General features: G+C 40.7%; 1 protein-coding gene across 2 annotated transcripts in view; it reads left to right on the top strand.

The window, feature by feature from the left end:
- Positions 1 to 20,125, top strand: part of SLC66A2 (solute carrier family 66 member 2) — a 64,409-nt gene that overhangs the window by 11,177 nt on the left and 33,107 nt on the right. Inside the window, exons 2-4 of one of the 2 annotated variants that reach the window (XM_074146531.1) lie at positions 396 to 529; positions 4,750 to 4,803; positions 6,905 to 6,943. In XM_074146531.1, the coding sequence (XP_074002632.1) occupies positions 396 to 529; positions 4,750 to 4,803; positions 6,905 to 6,943 (227 nt within the window). The remainder of the gene's footprint in view (positions 1 to 395; positions 530 to 4,749; positions 4,804 to 6,904; positions 6,944 to 20,125) is intronic. The other variant, XM_074146532.1, reaches the window with a different exon arrangement.

The raw sequence follows: 20,125 nt of genomic DNA, 5'->3' as shown, positions 1-20,125 counted from the left end.
TGTGGCGAGGACACATAACTGGCATTAACGTGGCATAACTCTCTGGTCTCTCTGTACTTCTCAATGAATCTGCTGCTCCTTTCAAAACAATAGGTTTTCTGCTGGCTTTGGAAACAAAGACTCAAGCTTCCTGTTTCGGAATTTCAAGGATCAGTCCACAGGGATGTTGTAATAAGGTTCTTAAATACTCCTGTAAGGCGATTGTGGCTCTGAGTTACTGTCTCTGCATCTAGATTTAACAGGTGACTTTCTCTTCCTCAGCCTTTCATACCTGTTACCATTAGAATTTCCTTTTTCAGGTGCTTAGATAGGATCAAAGAATGAAAGTAACTGAGTACAAAGCTTGTCATCTTTGAAATGTTTCATATATTTTCTTTTACTTTTTTTCTTTTTAGGTTTGGAAGGCGTTTTGAATCCCCTCTTTTGTGGCAAAGCATTATCATGATCATAACTATGTTACTGATGCTGAAACTGTGCACTGAAGTACGGGTGTCCAACGAGCTAAACATAAAACGCCGCTCTTTTGCAGGTTAGTGACAGAAACTGGCTTTTGCAGAATAAATCTTTTTGAAAGCATGGTGCACTGTATTTTGGACAAAAGTTCTGAGTTGCAATCCAGTCTCCTTTCTTGATAATTCAGTGTAGCACTTCCTGAACTTCTTTTTTTAAAACCGCTTTTTTCCAAATAAATATGTAAAGCTGTAATTTTATTTCAGATAGGTCTTGATTTGGTATAGAAGTCAGAATTCTCTGCAGTATTTCGCATAACACCCTGAATATATAGCTGGCTGATATGCCATTGCACCAGCCTGGATTTTTTTTTTTTTAAGATCTTAGCTAGAATAAGAAGTTATTTTCTTCAGCTGTACTTTCTACCATGTTCTTATGTATGATTATACACTATTATCTGAAATTTTATTTTGCAATTGCAAACACTTGCTTCTGTACATAATTTATGTTCTGCTTACTGAGTTATTTGCTGTCAAAATAGAAAGTGCTGTCATATCACCGTTGCAAAACTATGTCTTTTTGTACACCATTTCTTTGGGGTTAAGTATGTGATTAGTTGGGATTTATTGGAATTGTCATATTTTTTTTTAAATTTTGATTGTTAATTTTTAAGCATTGATAATTTCAGTTGAGGGCAGAGTATTATTCTTTATTTAATGAAATGTTCAAGTTTTTTGGAAAGTCCTTGCTTTTTTTTCCCCAGATACAAAATGCGAGAGGGGTATTTTTGTGTTTCTCTGTGTTGGCTTTGACATAACATTTTATGTTACAGCTTATTATCAACAAGAACAGAATTAATGCTGTCAGCTTTTTGTCAGTTGTTTTGCCAATACGGATGTATAATTTATTCTCTCCATCTGTTCTCTTCCCTCCCTCCCTAATAATTGAGGGTCTGATTCAGTTCCAGATATCCACAGCCATCATTAGAAGGTGGCATCTACTGGCTGTGCGGTAGGGTAATCTATCTAATAGCTAAGGAAGCTACTTCCATTTCCACTCATTGTGGAGTGTAGTGTGAAACTATTCAGGTAAGTGAATTCATGTGGAAGAGGAGCACTCTAGCTCCTAAAGAGAAGCTGCTGTGTTCACAAGGCTTGTTAGTCTGGCCGGATGAATGACTTAAAAACTACTTACAGCCAGATTTAGTGGCAGTTAGAATCCAGGAAGCATTCGGGAGCGGCATGTATGCTTTCTCCCTCCTTTGCTCTGTGTGTTAGCACTTGGTGAACTGGCAGAAAGGTTTCTCTGTTTGCCCTTTCTGAGGGGAAATTATCTTCATGCGTGTTTACACACATGCTCTTGCAGGCTCCTACGGTAACCTTTGTACAAAAAGGGAGGCCATTCACTTTAGTATATAGCCCTCTTTAAACAACTCTCCCTGGAAGATGTACAGTCTCTTAAAGGATAATCAGTCTTTCCCTTACCAGGTAATGGAAACTCCTCAAGGTTGCATTGTGTCAATTCATTCTTTTCCCTGAAACTCAGCTTGTCATGTGTTTAATTACCTAGAGAGACTGATTTTTGCCCACTTTCATTGTTTGTTCTCATCAGAGGCTTGCATCCTCCCACAAACTTTGAAACAGCTAAAATCTTTTTCTTAGCTGTGATTGATTTTTAGTGAGGCAAACTATAGCGCAGTGGCTCAGAATAAACATATAAATGCACACAAAGCTACTTTAAAACGTGTCAGAAAGGTTTGTATTTCAAGCACAATAGGAGTAGGAGTGAGATCGTGTTTCTAATCTTACTCCTTATCTCTTGAATTTTATGGTGATCTAGGCAAGCTGATACATCTGTGTACTTACTTTCTTTCCGCATAGCTTACTGGGGCAGCGAGAACCTAGTTTTGAAGTCAGTGTTTTTGATTAACCTCGCAGAATCCTGAGGGGAAGGTGCGCAATTTCTGTGTGATAATATAATTTCTTATTTCTCACATGGCTGGCCTTCAATTTAAACAGTTTTCTTCATTAATTTCTATCTTCCCTTTTAATGTTCCTGCAAAATAATCCAAAATATTTAGAAAGTGAATAGAACGTTTCAGTGGGAGTTTGCTGTTTTCTTGTATTACTATTAAATGCAGTATTTACCCCCAGTCACATTAGTATATGTTTACCAGCGTGTTTTGAATTATGTGGGAGTTGCCTTTTTTCCCCCTTGTTTTTATTATTCTCACAGGTGAGATCCCTGAAGTAATAACTAGTTCAGAAGGTTTCTCCTTAAAATGTATTGAAGCATTAATGAGCAGCCTCTCCTAATCCTGAGAAGCTTGTTTTCTATTCCCTTGCCTGTTTTGTGGCGTTCCTGGGTCAAAATACGTATCAATAGTAGTTCAGTGGAACTGCTTGTACTTTCATTTATAGGGTAACTATCATAGCATGAAAAATACAGTCTCCTTGGACTCTTTTCAGTAATATTTGATCATTTATTGTAGGGTCTATACAGAGAATTTATTAGGAAAACTCATGTAATCTTTTATTTTTTCTCTGTTACTTCTCAGTTATGGGATTTCCCTTTTTCCCATTTCTCGTTCCCCCTCCCTTCTAGCCTTGCAAAGCGAAAGTAAGTTGAAAGTGGTGGAGCCCATCTTGTGCTGCTGCTGCTGCCTCCTTCTCTGACATCTTGTTCTGGATACATAAACTTTATCCTTTAATTACATGTACTGTTTGAATGCAGAGTAAGTCGTCTTTATATATCCAACTGTTAGATTATTTTTTAAACGTGGGATATATAGCCTGCTTTCAACTGGTCTGAATTGGAAAAAAATATCAAACAAAACAAGAAAACAACAAAAAACCCCCTTTATTTTAAAACCTCCCATCATAGAGGGTTCTCTCTCCTGTGTGTGAATACTTTGAAAGCTACGGCAAAGAGTCTTCAGATGAAATCAGCAGGCATGAACAATACCTCCTCATCTTTTATCCTTGATTTATCGCCACTTTGAGTGCATCTTGACTGCTTTACTTGCAGATCTCCTGGTACCATTGTTGTGGTAACAATAGCTCTCCTTATTCATTGCCCACTTTTAAATTGGTGTCTGTGCAGCCCTATGTGCGTGCTGTGTTGTTAGCTCGGTACAGAAAGGCTCAAAGGTCAGGGGTAGTTCCTTTTGTTATGGTTGTTTCTCCGTGGCATGATGGTGCTCCCATGCTAGAGAGCTAGATACTGAAAAGCCAACTGTGCACATCCCATGTCTTGACTGGAGAATCAGGACCTTTTCAGGAAGCCCAAGCAAGGTCCTCACAGGTACAGACAGCTAAAAAATATCTGGTCACTCATGAAAACGTTGGCAGTCCATGCCAGTCTCTTCATATTCTTGGAGAGACAGACACTCTGTGAAGAACTCTCTTTTTCTTTCCCCAAATAAGCCTTCCACTGTTCTCCAACAAATACTACATTTCAGTTATGCCCAAGATGTTGTGACAGGTTTTGAGCACTCTGAATGTCTGAACTATACTGAAAACCAGGGGACAATGTTTCTTAAAAGGGGGCTCTCAGATGCCTCTTCTTATAGTAAAGCCCAGGCTCCTAAGTAGAACATGGGCTCTTGTGTTGTTACATGAAGATGATTTCCTCTCGTCATTCATGCAGATTTGTCTTCCTTCCAATTGCTGGCTGTCTTAACCTGCTTTATAACTTGTACCTTATTATAGCACTCTGATCCCTTGCAGATCTCTGGTTTTGGCACTGGAAAACACTCTTGCGTAATACAGGGTTTTTAACTGGCAGAGGAAGGCTAGAGTGAAAAAATTCATCATGAAGAATGGTTGCAGATGGGGTCTGCTCTGTCTTTCTTGATACGACTGGCTTGAGCTCAGGCTTTTTGAAACTAGTTTAGAACAGAACTGTATTGTCTTAGCTGATTATACATACATATCTACACAGCGTTGCTGAGGTAACAGCTTGTTTTCTCTGATCATGAAAAGTATATAAAGTAAGAGTTAAGCTGGTTTTTTCAGTCTTCCTTTTCTCCCCCTAGGTATATTGCTGTTGCGTTGTGCGTTGAGACTGTGCTGGGACTTCCTACTGTTCGACCCTATATTAACATCATGGGGTGGGAGCCTTATAGAAAGCACAGAGACTAAAATTTCTAGCATGTTTTGTTTTGGCTTTTTTTTTTTTTATAAGCAAAATGTACTAACTGACTAAACTGTAACTAAGAGACCCACTGCTGCATTTAATCATACAAGTCTCTTTGTCTTTCCTTCCTTTCCCCCTCCCCCCCCAACTTTTTTTATGTAGCTGCAGATAGTAAGGATGAAGAAATCAAAGCACCTCCCAAGAGATCCTATCTGGGTATGTACTGTACAAACCCATTCTGCATGAAGTTGTCCTCTCAACTACATATTTCACGCTTTGCTACCTTTTGTAACCATTTTTAGAAATGATTGCATGATCATTTCTATAGAGAACGTCTGCATTACCTTTTCTTGACATACTAAAACCTGGTGCATGATTTTTTTAATTTTTATTTTAATTTCCCCCCACTCCTCTTGTAACTTTCATAGAGGAAAAGATGCTTTCAGCTCTATTTCAGAAACCAGTTTTTTGAAGACAGTTAATTCACCGCATTGGGAGTCTCAATGATATCTTCTTTTTTTTCCTTCCCCAAGCTAGACAAGCAAAATATTACATGATGCAGGGATCCATCTCTTCAGACTTCCAGTCTTCAGTTTCAGAGTTGGAATCTACATTCTTTAATTTGCCTAAGGAAGAGGAAACACTAGGTGCAAACCAGCTTTGCAGTATTTTCAGCTCTTAGCAGTTTGGAAAGACAGTTTTTGTCAAGTCACGGTAATTTTGTTTTAAATTAGTTGGGATATCGCATTAAGGAAGTTATACTGACTGGAGACAAAGAGGTTCCCCAAAATCAACTTTTAGGCTGGTTTCAGTTGAAGTGATTCAGTCTCGTGTTGATACTAGTTATGCTCTGTTGCAATGCTCAAGTTAGTAAGGGATCAACTGAAAAAACAGAGGGTAAAGAAGAATATTACTGGTGCAAAAGAAGAGTATCTACTTCTGTATTTGTCAACACACACAGTTAATTAAACTGGAGCTAGCTCTGAGAAACGCTACCAAAGAGTACTATTAACCTGAGTGCTTTCTTGAAGCCATGAGACCGTTTCTGCTAAGGTTAAATAGACTCTCTTTTAATGATTCATCTTCTGGATCTCCCCTTTCAGATTTCGGGGTAAAATGCACACTTTGGACAATTTACCTTTTTGGGTTGGATACCAGTATTTTGCAAAGCACCTTTTCCTTTTGTGTTTTCAAAACATTTATTTCTTTTTTTTTTTTTCGGATTGTATCGTTTTTCTGTTTGTCTTTTAATTCTAGTCTGTCATTCTCACTGGCTTGCGACAGTAACCAATGGAATGTAAACTTTAAGCAGTCCTGCCTTCCTTGTGCCTATAACCCTGTTGTCTTTTACTAATATTCAGCAATGCTCTATTTACAGTATCAGAGCTAGAAACAGCTGTCTGCTCCTAGTAATGGTTGAATGGATTATTTAAAAATGCTTCAAGTGGTTAAAATTAAACAGAAATAAGTAACTTAATGTGACCTTTTACTCACTTTAGATTTTTTTCCTTGTTTTTTTTTTTTTTTTGGTTAAAAAGTCATTTGCTTGGTAGTTTGATAGCTTAAAAAGTTGAGGTTTGTAGAAAAAACCAAACAGTATACCTCTTAATCCCACTGATTTAGGTCTGAAACACTTGGTTAATAAATGTTACTTGAAGTTCATTTTGGAATTGCTTAGCAGAATGGGATGAATTGAATTATCACTAAGGGGTGGGCGAGTCTGTTTAAACATGATAATTCTTATTGGTGTAAACAAATGGGAAATGTTTTTGAGGTGTTTGTGTATAGCGTACATCCTGAAGTATGTCCTGGTGGCTTAAAGAGTGGGATGCGTGGTGCTTTACACAGCATAAGTTATACTTCAATTTACAGAGGGCTTAATTGAGCTATGTCCTGCAGTGCTGTGTTCTGCTACAGCTCTGGGGAAGTTCAATTAGAGGTTGGGGAAGAGAAGTATTTGCCATACTTTCCCGTGGCAGCGCATTCTCACAATGTCTTTTAATGAGTTTTTGTTAAACTTTCGTTCAAGAATAACAAACCGGCTTTTTTGTTTTCCCCTCTTTATTTCAGTAGTGCAAAAAATGTTCTTCTGTATGTTTTTAGGCTTCAGAAACCATTATATTACTTTATTTTTCTGGTTATGTAGTAAATGCTCCTGTGTATTGCGTTTGTAATTGAAGATTGACTATCCATGAATGCTGTTTTATTGTAAAGCTGTTGAACCATTAATCTGAAAATGTACTGGTCTACCAGTGAATTTCAGGTGAACTTGTTGGGTAAATACCTAGGGATTTGTTTGATGCCTCTCTTTGAATAGGAATCGAGCTGCTGCTGTGCTCCCTGGGATTGCTTTTAGGTATGTTTTATTGTCAGTAATCCAACAAACCACTTAATGCCGCTGTTTTTCCACACGTTATCTGAAAAAGCCCTTATCTGGCACATAACTTTGAAAACTGACTTTCTAGCAGTAGTGCTGAGGGGAGTGTAGGGTGTGGGCAAAGGTTGCTACAATTTTACTGACCTAAATAAAATAAATATAATTTACAGTATGGTGGGCCCCAGAGTGTAGGGTTTCCTGCTTTCATACTGAAATAAAATTATTCCCTTCTTTTTCTAGGCAAAAGAAGGAATAAAAAGGATTAAGTAACTCCAGTTTTGAAGGAATAATGCTTTTATTCCCTTTGTTTTCTAGTGCAAGTATCTAGTGCCTGCTAGCATTTGATGGCTACCACTGAGGCTGAGCAAAGCTGCAGTTGAGTTATGTTTGGGTTGGTTTTTTTTTTTCCTTAATGAGATATTTTAGAACAAATGTGGATGAATGTCTTAATCTGTTACACTAAAATACAAGTTTTCTGTATATAAAGTTTGAGCCCTGTGATCATTGGGGCAGAAGTAACAAAACACTGAACAGGGCATTGCTCCAAAGAGGCTGTATCTTTTGAAATTGTTTAGAGTGGTCTCTGTGGTGTGGCAGGCAAGTCTTAAAGTCAATGTGACTTGTCTGAGATTTTTTTTTTTTTTTTTCCCCCCCTAGATGTATAAACATCTTGAAAGACACATCTGGTAGATCCAGAAAACCAGAGTTTTCCTTCCTTCTCTGAAGTTGGTTTTAAAACCTGCAATGTTACTGGACCCTGAACCTTGCTTTTAGCCCAAGCAAAAAGTTACCCAAGTCACATTAAGTTTTAAAACAGTAGTAATAAAATGACAAAAATTTAGATTCCCCAAATACCTGTTGCAAAAATATTTAAAACTACTACTTTTTTTTTCAGGAGAAAAAAAATGTAAAATGTCTGTGTAGTTTAAACTTCAAAGAGCTAGTATCTGTATGATAATGAAGAGAAAAATGTGAATTAAGCAGGTGCAATCTTCTGCTACATGGTTTCCACTGGCAGTGTGACAGCCTGGTAAATAACTCACACTTTCACCTCTTCTTTTGTCCACACTCTTAACTTAACTTGGGGTATCAGTTGGCTTGTGGTAAATTAAATAGGGACTCTTTATGAGGGAGTGCAGCGATAGGATGAGGGGTAATGGTTTTAAACTGAAAGAGGGGAGATTTAGATTGGATAGAAGGAATAAATTCTTTACTGTGAGGGTGCTGAGGCACTGGAACAGGTTGCAGAGAAGCTGTGGATGCCCCATCCCTGGAGGTGTTCAAGGCCAGGCTGGATGGGGCTTTGAGCAACCTGGTCTGGTGGGAGGTGTCCCTGCCTGTGGCGGGGAGGCTGGAACTCTATGATCTTTAAGGTTCCTTCTATTCTGAACCATTCTATGATAAATTAAGTGTTGGCATACTCTAGAACAGCACTAATACCCTATATGTGCCATGAAGAATGTAAACTGTATTTAATTGGCCCTCTGTTCAGGGTGTTTGGTGTGTTTGGGTTCAGCAGGGGTGTGGGGCTTGCAAGTGTGTGGGCACGGGCTGTGGTTTTTTGTGGGTGCTCTGTAAATGATGTATATGTTGTGCTTCTCTGTCCAGGCCTCAACACCCTCAGCAGAGCTGAAGACAGAGTAGAGGCACGGTTTCCCTTGGCCAGTTGTGGGCAGCGCTTTGGTTTCATTGAAAGTGTGTGAGTTTTACACCGTGATCTCTAGTAATCAGATTTCCTGTACAGCTGCTCTGCAGTTAAATATGTAACAACAGCACAGTTGCTGCTGGGATGCAGCTGCCACCACCTCTGTTAGTGCATAACCGCACATGGACGTGAAGTGGTTTAGATCCCTTCTCCACAGGATTATGTGTATCCTTGTTAGACTAATTCCAAAGTGCTTTTGTTAACCTTTTGGGGAGGATGTCCAGGAGAGGGGGTTACTTACTGTGTGAAACTAGGATGCCCAAAGGTTTTCTTTTTTTGTTTATTAATGGAGTTCTAGCTGTTGAGGAGTTCAGGTCTGCTTTGCCTGAGGAAATGGCAGCAGCTGCATTGGCATTTTGATTGTAGTTCTGCGTATGGTGGGAACAGTTATTTAGAATCATAGAATAGTTTGGGTTGGAAGGAACCTTTAAAAAGTCATCTGGTCCAACCCTCCTGCAGTGAGCAGGGACATCTTCAACTACATCAGGTTGGTCAGAGCCCCATCCAACCTGACCTTGAATGTTTCCAGGGATGGGGCATCAACCATCTTTCTGGGCAACCTGTTGAAGTGTTTCAGCACCCTCATTGTAAAAACAAAAAAACAAAAAAACCAAAAAAATATATCTAGTGTAAATCTACCCTCTTTTGGTTTAAAAGCATTACCTCTTGTCCTATTGCAACAGGCCCTGCTAAAAAGTTCGTCCTCTTATTTCTTATAGCCACTTTTAAGTACTGAAAGGCCACAATAAGGTCTTCCTGGAGCCTTCTCTTCTCCAGGCTGAACACCCCCACCTCTCTCAGCCTGTCTTCATAGGAGAGGTGCTCCAGCCTCTGATCATCTCCGTCACCCTCCTCTCGAATCGCTCCAACAGGTCTCTGTTTTTCTTATGTTGGGGGCTCCAGAGATGGATGCAGTGCTCCAGGTGGGGTCTCACCAGGGCAGAGTAGAGGAGCAGAACCACTTCCCTCGACCAAGCATCTGCCTGCTGGCCATGCTGCTTTTGTCTTTCTCTGCGTCAATATTTAGACCTTTTCAGGAGTCAAAAGACAATAAGAAATGGAGATTTTAAGGATGAAGTGGCAATTTTCAATTTGTTGAAAAGTGTCAGAAGTTCTTCAGTAGGAGGGCATACCTTTTTGCAGGAGTCTCTAGTATTATTCAGAAGTTATAAAAGGAAACAATAAGTTTATCTACTTAAATTCTATACTCTGGAGAGACATCTTCCTTTTAGAAAAGAGAACTGGAAAGGGAGGGACCCAAATAATAGTTCATGTTTGTTGAAGTCTTAATCTTATTTCCAGAATTTTGATTAGCAATGATGGTTGTACAGGTTTCTGCTGATTTCAGGCTTTAGATTGGAATGTACATATTTTATCTTCTTTTAAGATGAGACTAAGATTGGTAGGTAGTGTCCTTTGACGGATTACTTGGGGGGAAAAATGTTTTCAGCTGTGCAAGCTCTTATGCAGATCTGAAGCAGAAACAGTGAGCTTCAAGCTTCATTCAGTTTGGAAGCTACTTTTCTCCAAGTTTAACTTCTTTATTTTTTCTGTTAGACCAGTTGAGCAGACCAAGTGAGCAGAATAGTTGCCACCTGTCAGGTCATTGTCCCCTGGACAATGTTATATTAGCTAATGAAGGATACTTCCATGATAATCAGAAATACACTATGTTCCTAAATTTTGTCAGCTGTATTAGCTTTGTAATGTTTTGTGTCACGTTAATTCATTTGGCTCCTGTCATCGATGGTAATCAAACAATACACATCTCTATTCCTAGAACAGGGAGTTGAGAAGAAGGTGATGTATGTTTTTACTAGTGATCAAGGCCAGGGAGCTTGGAGGATGGTGTTATGATTTTGGGGGCTACCACACTTTAAAATTATTATTTAGCTCCCTTTAAGTTTTCAGCTTGCGGGCGGTAGGGAAAACAGCCACCTGGAGACTTGTAAAATCTCTACTGGGTCAGAATGGTTTCAGCAAGATGATGCTTGGTGGTAGAGCAGTATCTTCAGACCTGAGTTAGGGGACTTCTCACCCCTCCTTTTGCACCAGCCTTGCTGCTGCTTTTGAATGGCTTCAACATGAAAATAAAAGGCCATTCATTTTATTTACTTCCAATGCAGTTTGCAGTCCTTGTATTTATAGTTCAAAATGATCTGCCAGGTTGAACATAGCAGGTGGAGGGCTCATGCCTATTTTGAAAGCCTACCTGCTAACAAGGAGAAAGAGCTGGGGGAAAGGTGGTTGGATGGGGATGGACAGGAGTGAGTGATGCTTGGACAGTGGGGAAGCCTTTCCTTTGCACACACCGCAGTGGCTGGGGGAGCTGGGAAGGAGGAGTGCACCTATCTTTATTAAAACAAAAAAAAAAAAGAAAAAAGAGAGAGGTGGGCAGGGGAAAGAAAAAACCCTTATCTGCTACCGGGAAATTCTAGTTTTACTTTAAATTGAGGAAAAACTGTCCTTTAACACTGGGAGAAAAGAGAGAAGTGGCAGAGGTGGCTCTCCAGCTTGGCATGAGCATTAATACCAAGAGTTATCACAGGAGGTGGTGATACAGCTCAGTGCTGTGTTTCTGGAGTGTGCTGCTCAGGGTTCTCGCTGGCTCTGACTGCTGGTACCCAGTCCTGTGGCAGTCCCTGTGGAAAGAAGATGACTTAAACAGGTTCTGTTGGAAGAACTATGCGGTGGCAGAAATATTACTTCTGGCCTAAGTACTACTTCTAGTCAGTGGTGTGGTGGGGAAATAAACCTGTGAATAAAATGTGAATTTTGATTGTGCTGCGTGTATTTTAACTGGAGGAAGGAGAGCTCATAACAATGTCTAGCCACATGAGGGTGCTCTTGGGTTTCCAGATCTTGCCTGCTGAGCCACTCAAATGGAACTTGGGAGAGGAGTCTGTTCTTGTTCTTCTTTCTTAGGCTTTCAGTGGTAACTGAACAAATAAGGAATAAACAGAGATTTTGAAAAAATCTTTTCCTTCGTGGTGGGAGCCAGAATAACTAGTTGTTTTAATAACATCAGTGATGAAACATGTAAATGTGCAAATACAATCCATTTGTCTGCCCATCCTGCCCATCAGGGAACACACATGCAGCAAAGCTGCTGCTTCATTTTGGAAGATGTGAGAAGCTTTTGCAGTTGCCTACTTCTTGAGGATGCCACGTGCGGTTGTATACTTGGTCATGTCTAGGCCCAAATAGTTAGATTTGTTCTTTAAAAAAGATCACAGAATAATTTGGCTTGGAAGGGACCTCTCGGGTTGTTTGGTCCATTTTGCTTCTTGAAGCAGATCCAATTAGATGAGGTTGCTCAGGGCCATGTCCAGGTGAGTTGTGAGTATCTCTGAAGATGGAGATTCCATAACCTTTCTGGCACCTGTGCCAGAATCTGACGCTCCATGGTGATAAAGTTTTTCTTCCACCTAATTGGAATTTCTCTTGTTATAACTCATGTATGTTTCCTCCTGTCCTGTCGCTATGTGTGTTCAAGAAGACCCTTCCTCCATCATCTCTATACTCTCCCCTTAGATAGCTGTAGGCAGCAAGAAGCCTTCCCTGCTTGAAGCTGAACAGACTTGGCCTCTTCTTGTACACCAGGTACCTCAGCCCTTTAATCATCTTGGTGGCCTACCACTGGGCTCATTCCAATAGGTCAATGTCTTTCTTGTACTTGGGAGTCCAAAACTGAACACATTACTCCAGGTACAGTCTTGTGGGTATTGAATAGAGAGGAATAAACACTTCCCTCTATATGCTGGCCACACACTTGTTCAACTATAGAGCCCAGTAAGTGATTGGCTGCCTTTGCCATGAGGAAACACCACTGGCTCATGCTCAAACTGGCTGGCCAGCTGCCCTCCGCTAGTCTACAAAGCAGGAGTCAGCCCCCTGCACCCCTCCTGTGGTGTGGGGTTATTCCTTCCCAGCTGTGTGATAACCCTGAACTTCATGGTATTCCTGTTAGCTCGTATCTCCAGACTAAGATCCCTTTGGATAGCAGTGCTGTCCCCCAGTTTGTCATGCAGTCACCCTAATTTGAGATCAGTTATGAACTTAAGATCATCCAGGTTGTTAATAAAAGATGTTAAAGTGTTGGCCCTCATATTGATCACTGTAGGCTGCCTTGTAACTGCTCATAAATTGCATGTTTTTTCTTTTGAGAGGAAAAATTCTTTGAGGCTGATGATCCAGCCAATTTTCTACCGTTTTTATTGTCTGCTTACCAGTTGATATTCTGCTAATAATGGTACTGTAGGAGACTGTTTATAGTGCCTTCAGCACGGTTGTTGACAATATCCACTGCTCTCTTCTTGTCCTTAAAGCCAGTCATCTCATAATAGAAAGCAATCAGGTTGATGAGGTGCTGTTTGCCCTTGGTAAATCCCCGCTGGGTGTTCCTAGTCATCTTCTTGTCCTTCATGTGCTTTGAAATGACACCTAGGAGGACTTCTGTAACCATCCCAGGGATGAGGTTGGGCTGACTGGCCTGTAGTTCACTGGACTCTTCCTTGAAGAGAGATGTGGATTCTTTTTTTTTTTTATTTTCTTCCCCCGACCCCTGTCATAGAGCACCTCTCCCAGTCACCATGACCTTTCAGAGATGATAGAGCAGCCTTGAAAAGACATTAACCTGCACCCTCGACACCATCAGTCCCATAACTAGCATAAATCCACCAATCTAGGTGCTCCCAAACTCACATCTCCTATTCCGTGGGTATAGCTTCACTCCTATAACTTCGCTAGTAGGGCTCAGAAACTGTAGGGGGCAGACCTTACCAGCGAAAGCACATTAAAGCATTAGTAATACGAGAAAGCAATAGGTAAGTTTAAAGCCCTGATGAGAATTAGTTGTCCAGCTTTCATTGTGATAACCTGCTTTGCTGCTTGACTGATGTCTTTCAGTTTCTGTGAGGAAAGAAACAACGATTTTCTAGATGATGGCCAAGTTGCCACTTCAGTGCAAAAGGTATAGGTAATGAAATATTTAAAGGGTAACTCAACTCTCCACAGGCCAAAATAAACTTTCAAGCTGAGGTGGTTTTAGTTGTTCATACGGATGCATTGATAGCGCGCTTTTTTTTTTTTAAGTGGTTTGTAACGCTGGACGACATGGAGTGTGCTTAAAGAAGTGCTCTTGCCCAGCGCTGCCTGCTCAGACATAATGGATTGTCTAGACAGCTTGCTAGGAGAAAAAATCCTGGCTGCAGCACATTTTTTAGGATCTTGTTATAGATCCTGGCACATCCACATTTTGTAGATTTCATGTATTTTTAAAGGAGGTTATCTTTGCTTTTAGGTGAGCAGTGTAGAATCAGTAGTTGAACCCAAGAACACATTAGCAGAGTCAACATATCAAGAGCTATGTCCTGTGCAGGAGATGGGGGCACAGCTTGCACTCAGTTTCTGCTGCTGACTCTTGTACATGGGCTCCATGTGAAAGATGGACATTCTGTCACTCTGGAAAGCCGCTGGTTTCATATGTTGAGACCCTGCGGCCATCATTTGCTCAGGACTTTTACTGCTGTTTACAGTTTGTCTTAGTCTGTTGGCAGTGAGCCTACTGAGATATCTGTACCCACTGCAGTATACGCAGCGGGGGGGGATGGACAGTGAGGTGACCCAAAGTCATTCTAGAAGTGCTGAGCTGGGTGGCAGCTCTCACTTGGTCCCAGTTAAAAAGGCGTTACAAGGGGCTGGTGTGACAGCAGGGTGTCTGACATAATATGCTCTATGAACTCTGTGTTGTGGTGATGCTCGAGGTATAACCTGACCGTTGTACTCAGCCTGATTTATTTTCTTTCACTACATTTTACGTCCTATATGTTTTATTAGCCTCATTTTATTTAAAGTGTACTGGGAACATGACGTTACTAGTTTCTACTAAGCTAGAAATAGGGAATATATTTAATGTCTATGTTTCTGAAGCTCTTATTTATAAATAATTACATGTTAGCAAGACATTTCCTTATGCTGGATGTTGAAAGACACTTATCACTGAAGCATCACTGCTTTGCCATTTTCATTGCCGTATCGAGGGAAAACGAAATAAAACCTTTTCTGTTTAGACACAAATGTTATGCTTTTAACCTGTAATGCAGTACACTGACCATCCTTGACTGAAAACAATTAGGAATAGCTTTCTCTTACGGAAAGATTCCCACCTTCCCCCCACTCCACACTCCCACTTTGCAAGCAGTGATGCACCAAAGCTACATTTACTGGAAAAGGGTTTTCAAGCCCTAGATGGATGTTTAAAGTGAGAAAGAAGAAAGGTCTTTGCTACACTCCAGGTAGTTCACTTCTGGGACATGATACAGGAAATTCCATTTTATGTCCCAGCTCTGAAGCAGGAAAAGTAAGCAGTGGAACCTAGGTGATCCGGATCTGTATCCCGTGGGAGTGCTAAGCAAGAATGAATCAGGGCAGGGGGTTTAGGTGCTCCTGCTTCCCTGAATGTTCTTGGTGCTCTGTTGCCATCACAAAAAGGATGTGTGCAATCAGCTCTCTTTTCTCCTCACCCCCGCCATATAGTTTGTGTCTGTCTCTGCCCCTGAATGCTTTTAGCCTTGTAAAGGCTGGAGCTGAAACAGTCCAGTTATACAGGCTGTAAGCCAGTATCATGGCACTCACGTGGGATATGAGGGACTGAGGTGGACATTCCTGCTTGCACAGACAACTCAAGAGCGTATCAGTCTGAGCAAAGCCCCTGGGAAGCCAGGCTGCAGCCAGGAGAGAGGGGCCCCAGCGGGACCCTGATGCAAGCCTCCTAGCCCTTGGGCTATTTATGTACTCGGGTTCCCTGTCTTTGAATGCGCATGTTTGAAAGAGATGTTTTCCTCCTGACTTGGAATGGAGAAACATCTGAAATCTCAGTGTTTCCCATCTAAAGTGAAAGGCCTCCTGTCTGGTTCTACCCTTGGCTTCCCGAGTTGTCCACAGAAGCTGAGGGCAATGTATTAATTGCAAATCCATTGAATCCCTAGCTCAGGCTAGTGGATTTGACTCTCAAGTCCGAGATCTCTCAAGCCTGGCGAGATGAATTTCAGAAGAGGTGGTTACTTTAGATATTGGGACAAATTTTTTAGACATTTAGTGGTATGACAGTGCAGAGTGTTAAGCAGCACTGGCTTACAGCCACATTCCAGGTGACACCAGAGACAGGATTAAGATGGAAGGATTTTTTTTGTAAGCCATATCAGTTCCTGAATTCACTTCAGAGTCTGTCCCACAAACAGTCGTTCCTGCTTTAAGGCCCGAGGTGTATCCCTTTGGCTTCCAAAGACTCTAGAGGAAGCCTTAATATTGTAAAAGTTTCTTTCCATTTTCTTTGTGAGAGTGGTTGGGTTTGGAGCTGCTTTTGCAAATCATGATTTAAATTATCAAGCAAGAAATATGGGAATAAAATAAATTATTTTGTATCTTTCATTTACTTCACCAAAGCAAACTTGGTTCACATGGTGCTGTGTGTATCAATATAGTCATTATGTTGAAGTACGTTTTGTTGCTGATGAAGGAAATGTAATACCTATACATTTTAGTACTGATACAGCATAATATACGATGCATTTAATCATGTTAAAACTACATTAAAAGGTCATGTATTGAATTACTTGTAACTTTTATCAAGCTGGTTTTGGTTGAGAACGATTTCAAACAGAAATGTGGAATAGCTTATTTAAATTTAAAAAATGTAAATTATTTACAGTGTTTGTACTGAATGTCCATTTTGTGGAAACATGCTTTTTAAACAAACCAAATAAAGCAGAAGTATTATTTTTAGATAGATCTTTAGTAAAATTCATTTACTTATTTTTTCCTCTGGTCATCTCATCCTTTTATACTCTCAGTCATTATTCAAAGACACAGAACAAAGCAGGTGTTACTTGGCTCCCAGTCAGTTTCTTAGTGTTTGAATAAATGAGATATTTTTATTAATCTAAACTGAAAAAGTAAAAAATTGTTCTTGCAGGAGCAGACAAAGCTTTTAACTTCAAAATTCTATTTTATCTTGTTACTAGAAGAATTATATGCAGTTTCTGTCTACATGAGGAGACGACATAATGCTGAGAAGGGTTGGGGAAGAAAGGATGTAACAGCTGTTTGTGAGAAGGTGCTTCATGTATCCTCTTAAATCAACAGCAGAAAAGGTGTAATTTTTCGGTGAATCGTGAATTTATGGTGAGGGTCAGGGTGCGGATACTCATATTGCTGGTAGCGAGTGTGTGTCCCTCCTTGTGGAGGGAACTATACCACCAGTACTCCTGAAGTTCTGAATGTCTCCTTTCATATGCATTTATGATGTGCCCTACTTTCTCTTTGCTCTGCTCCGTGATCAGTATGCACTACATCTACTGCATCGGGATCCTGTGTTCCCTCCCATGGGGAGGGGAAAAAAAATCCAAACCCCAGAATTCAGTTCTGGTAGATTTATTTTTACTTGCATTGTACATTTTAAAAAAAAAAATTGGTCTTGTTCATCCTGGATGATTCCATGGAGACGTAGAAACTAGTGAAAGGAAGACAGATCCTGAGTATTTCAGGGAAACATTTTTTATTTTTAATAGCTGCTTAAAGCTGTCTTTTTTACTATTACTCATTGCAACTCAAAAGCCTGATGAGAATTTGGGGAAGCGCAACATTTTAAATATTCAGAACATCGCTGTTTCTTTGCTTGAGGTATATGAGTTTCGGGATTTTTTTTTTCCCATCAAAATCAGGACCCAATACTGCTGTATCACTCAGCCAGGAAAAAAGGGACCCTGTGGTGGCAAAGCCATTTCACTGGTGAACACTGCCAGTGCACTGTTTTCTGCCTGCTTTGGTGTGGAGTCTTTTTTTGTTGTCTTTTTAAAAACTAATTGTATTTATAAAGGGGCATAACAGCCAAAGTCTTTTGCCTCCAGCAGCGTCTGTGTGCCAGGGTGTTTGGCAGCAATGCCAGCCTAAGATATCCCTGATCCTCTTTTTTCTTTTTTTCCCCCCACTCATTCTTGCCCCCTCAGTTGTAGTGACAAAACGGTTTGTGGGATTAAGTTTTGAACCAAATAAGGGAACAGATCTGGCTTAAAATGCAGGCTTGTTGGGTTTTTTTGGTGTTAAATTTTAAAAAAAGAAAAGCCCACGTTTTGTGGCTTTGATGAAAAACGCTTCAGGGAGCTAAACAGTTGTCCTGCTGTAGCTTGAGGGGGATGAGAGGGGTGTAAATTTCTGCCGGGAAGCATGAACAGCTTGTGAGTGCACACCTGTGTCACCACCAAACTCCTCAGGACAGAACAGCTTACTTAAATCTACTACCATTACCTTTCTTTCCAGATCTTGGGAGATACGTTGACTACGGAGCATTAAACTGCAGACGCAAGGTGTTGGGAAACTCTGTGGTGTTCAGAAGTGCATCTTGCCTAACACTCGCTGCTCATGTCAAAAGCAGGGATTTATCTGTGGCCAAACTAAACAGCTGGGAAGTTGAAGGGGAAATTCTTATTTCAGGGTAGCTCTGTCTTGCACAGCTCCTCCAGTTACAGGTGCTGTAATCAGTAAGGCAGCCTGCAAGCACTCAAGTGAAACTCTGTACTGGTCTCCCTCCCTATAAATTCTTCCTGCTGATGCAATGAAGTCATTTGTGTGGAAATTCCTCCTGTTTGCTCACTGTATACAGTGATTTAGATCTGTGGAGACTGGTTGTTGTAAATAGAGTAAGTTTTAGTTTAAAGGTTGTGAGAGAGCACCGCAGGCATATGGATTCTGGAAAACCTTCTGCTACCAGAAGTCCTTTTTTAATCTTTATCTAGAAAGTCGTATGGAAACTGAAATTATTCCCAGCTTCATCTACCTACATATTTTTTAAAAAAGTGAATGAATTTCCACAGTCAACTTCATAAATGTCAGTATGCTTAAATTATGTTTATGGTAGCAAATGAGAAACTGTAAATTGAGATTTTTCTGCTACTACTGTCTACAAATTTGTGAATTGATGGTTGGAGATCAGGATTGTCACTGGTGAAGGGTCACAACTTCACAAACACACACATAAATTATTTTAGTTTGATCAAAATTGTTTTGATTGATTAGTCACAATTTGTTTGATCAAAATTGTTTGTCTGGAAAGGGCAGAATTTATGCTGAGAGGAGACGCTTCCTGACCTGACAGGCAATAGCCTCATGACAGACATGGGAAAACCTAGGTGGAAGGTCCTTAGTTCAAATCTGAGATGTTAAAAACTTGAACCTGTTTCCCAAATCCTAGCTGTATGTTTGCCTCTCTCTACATCCTCCTCCGGATTTTCCGAAGTCTTGCTTTTGTTCCAGCATAGAACAAAAATCCAGAAACACCAATTTCTTCTTTTTTCCAAATGGGATTCTTGTTCACCAGCCTACCCTATTATTCTTATCTACAATAGATATCTGAATGGAAGCCCTATGAAATGGGATTGTGCAGTCATTTTGAGGTATTACCATCTTTGCAACGCAGTTAAAGAAAACGTCTGACATTTTCATGTGTGTAGCAGGGACTGGGCAGAGGAGAGAGGCAAGTGAAAAAAAGAGCAGAAGGCTTCCCATGGTTTCCTACATGCCTGTGATGATTTTGAAGCGTCAAAACTATCGATACTAAAATGGGTTAACTGAGGCAATTGCTAGGAGTTGTTTAGCAGGCCACATGGCATTGTTTTAGCAAAGGAGGGAGCTGCAAAAGGCATTATTCTGTTAGGATGCTGAATCAGTAGGGCCAGTTTGGGGGCTAGAATTTGTCTTGGCTGGTGGTGGGTCACCTGGGTGTCGTGGTTTTGGCCTAATTTACCAAAACTAGACCGACAGATGGCCCTTCCCCCTCCTTCTCCCCCCCAAAAAGAGGAGGAGGAGAAAGAGATAAGGAGATTCAGAAGTTTAGAATGAACTAAACTACTTTAATGAAGAATTAATATTAAAATAAAAATAAAGAAGAAAATAATGAAATAGATACAATATATACAAAACCGTATCAAGCTCCCAGGGTGACAGTCACATCACCGGCAGGCACTGGGGAAGTCCCAGACTGGACTCGGCGACGGATGGGAACTGGATTCCAGCTCTGGAGTCAGGAACACACGGATCGGGATCAAAGGCAGATGAACAGACAGAGTCCTCTCTGGACGTCAGCCATCGCAGGAAGGGGGCTGACCCTTTGATCTCTCAGCTTTTATACTGAGCGTGGGGCAGATGGGATGGAATAGCCCAGTTGGTCAGGTTTGGGTCACCTCTCCTGTCCCCTCCTCCCCACCGATGTGACCCCTCTATGTTTTTTCCGTTTCCAACCCTCTAAGGGGGCAAATAAGGAAATTGGCTGCCCTTGGTTGTTACAGCAATAAGTATAAGCAAGGGCCTCCCTGCTCACCATCCCTTGGCATGGAGCACAAACATTGGGCTTATCATTCTGAGAACGAGCAGTTTTCTCCACAATATGCCGTTCATTTCAG

The sequence above is a fragment of the Numenius arquata genome, chromosome 4, assembly GCF_964106895.1.
Source record: "Numenius arquata chromosome 4, bNumArq3.hap1.1, whole genome shotgun sequence".
Classification (NCBI taxonomy): domain Eukaryota; kingdom Metazoa; phylum Chordata; class Aves; order Charadriiformes; family Scolopacidae; genus Numenius; species Numenius arquata.
The sequence above is the reverse complement of the archived record's forward strand: the minus strand, read 5'-3'. Positions and strand labels throughout refer to the sequence as shown.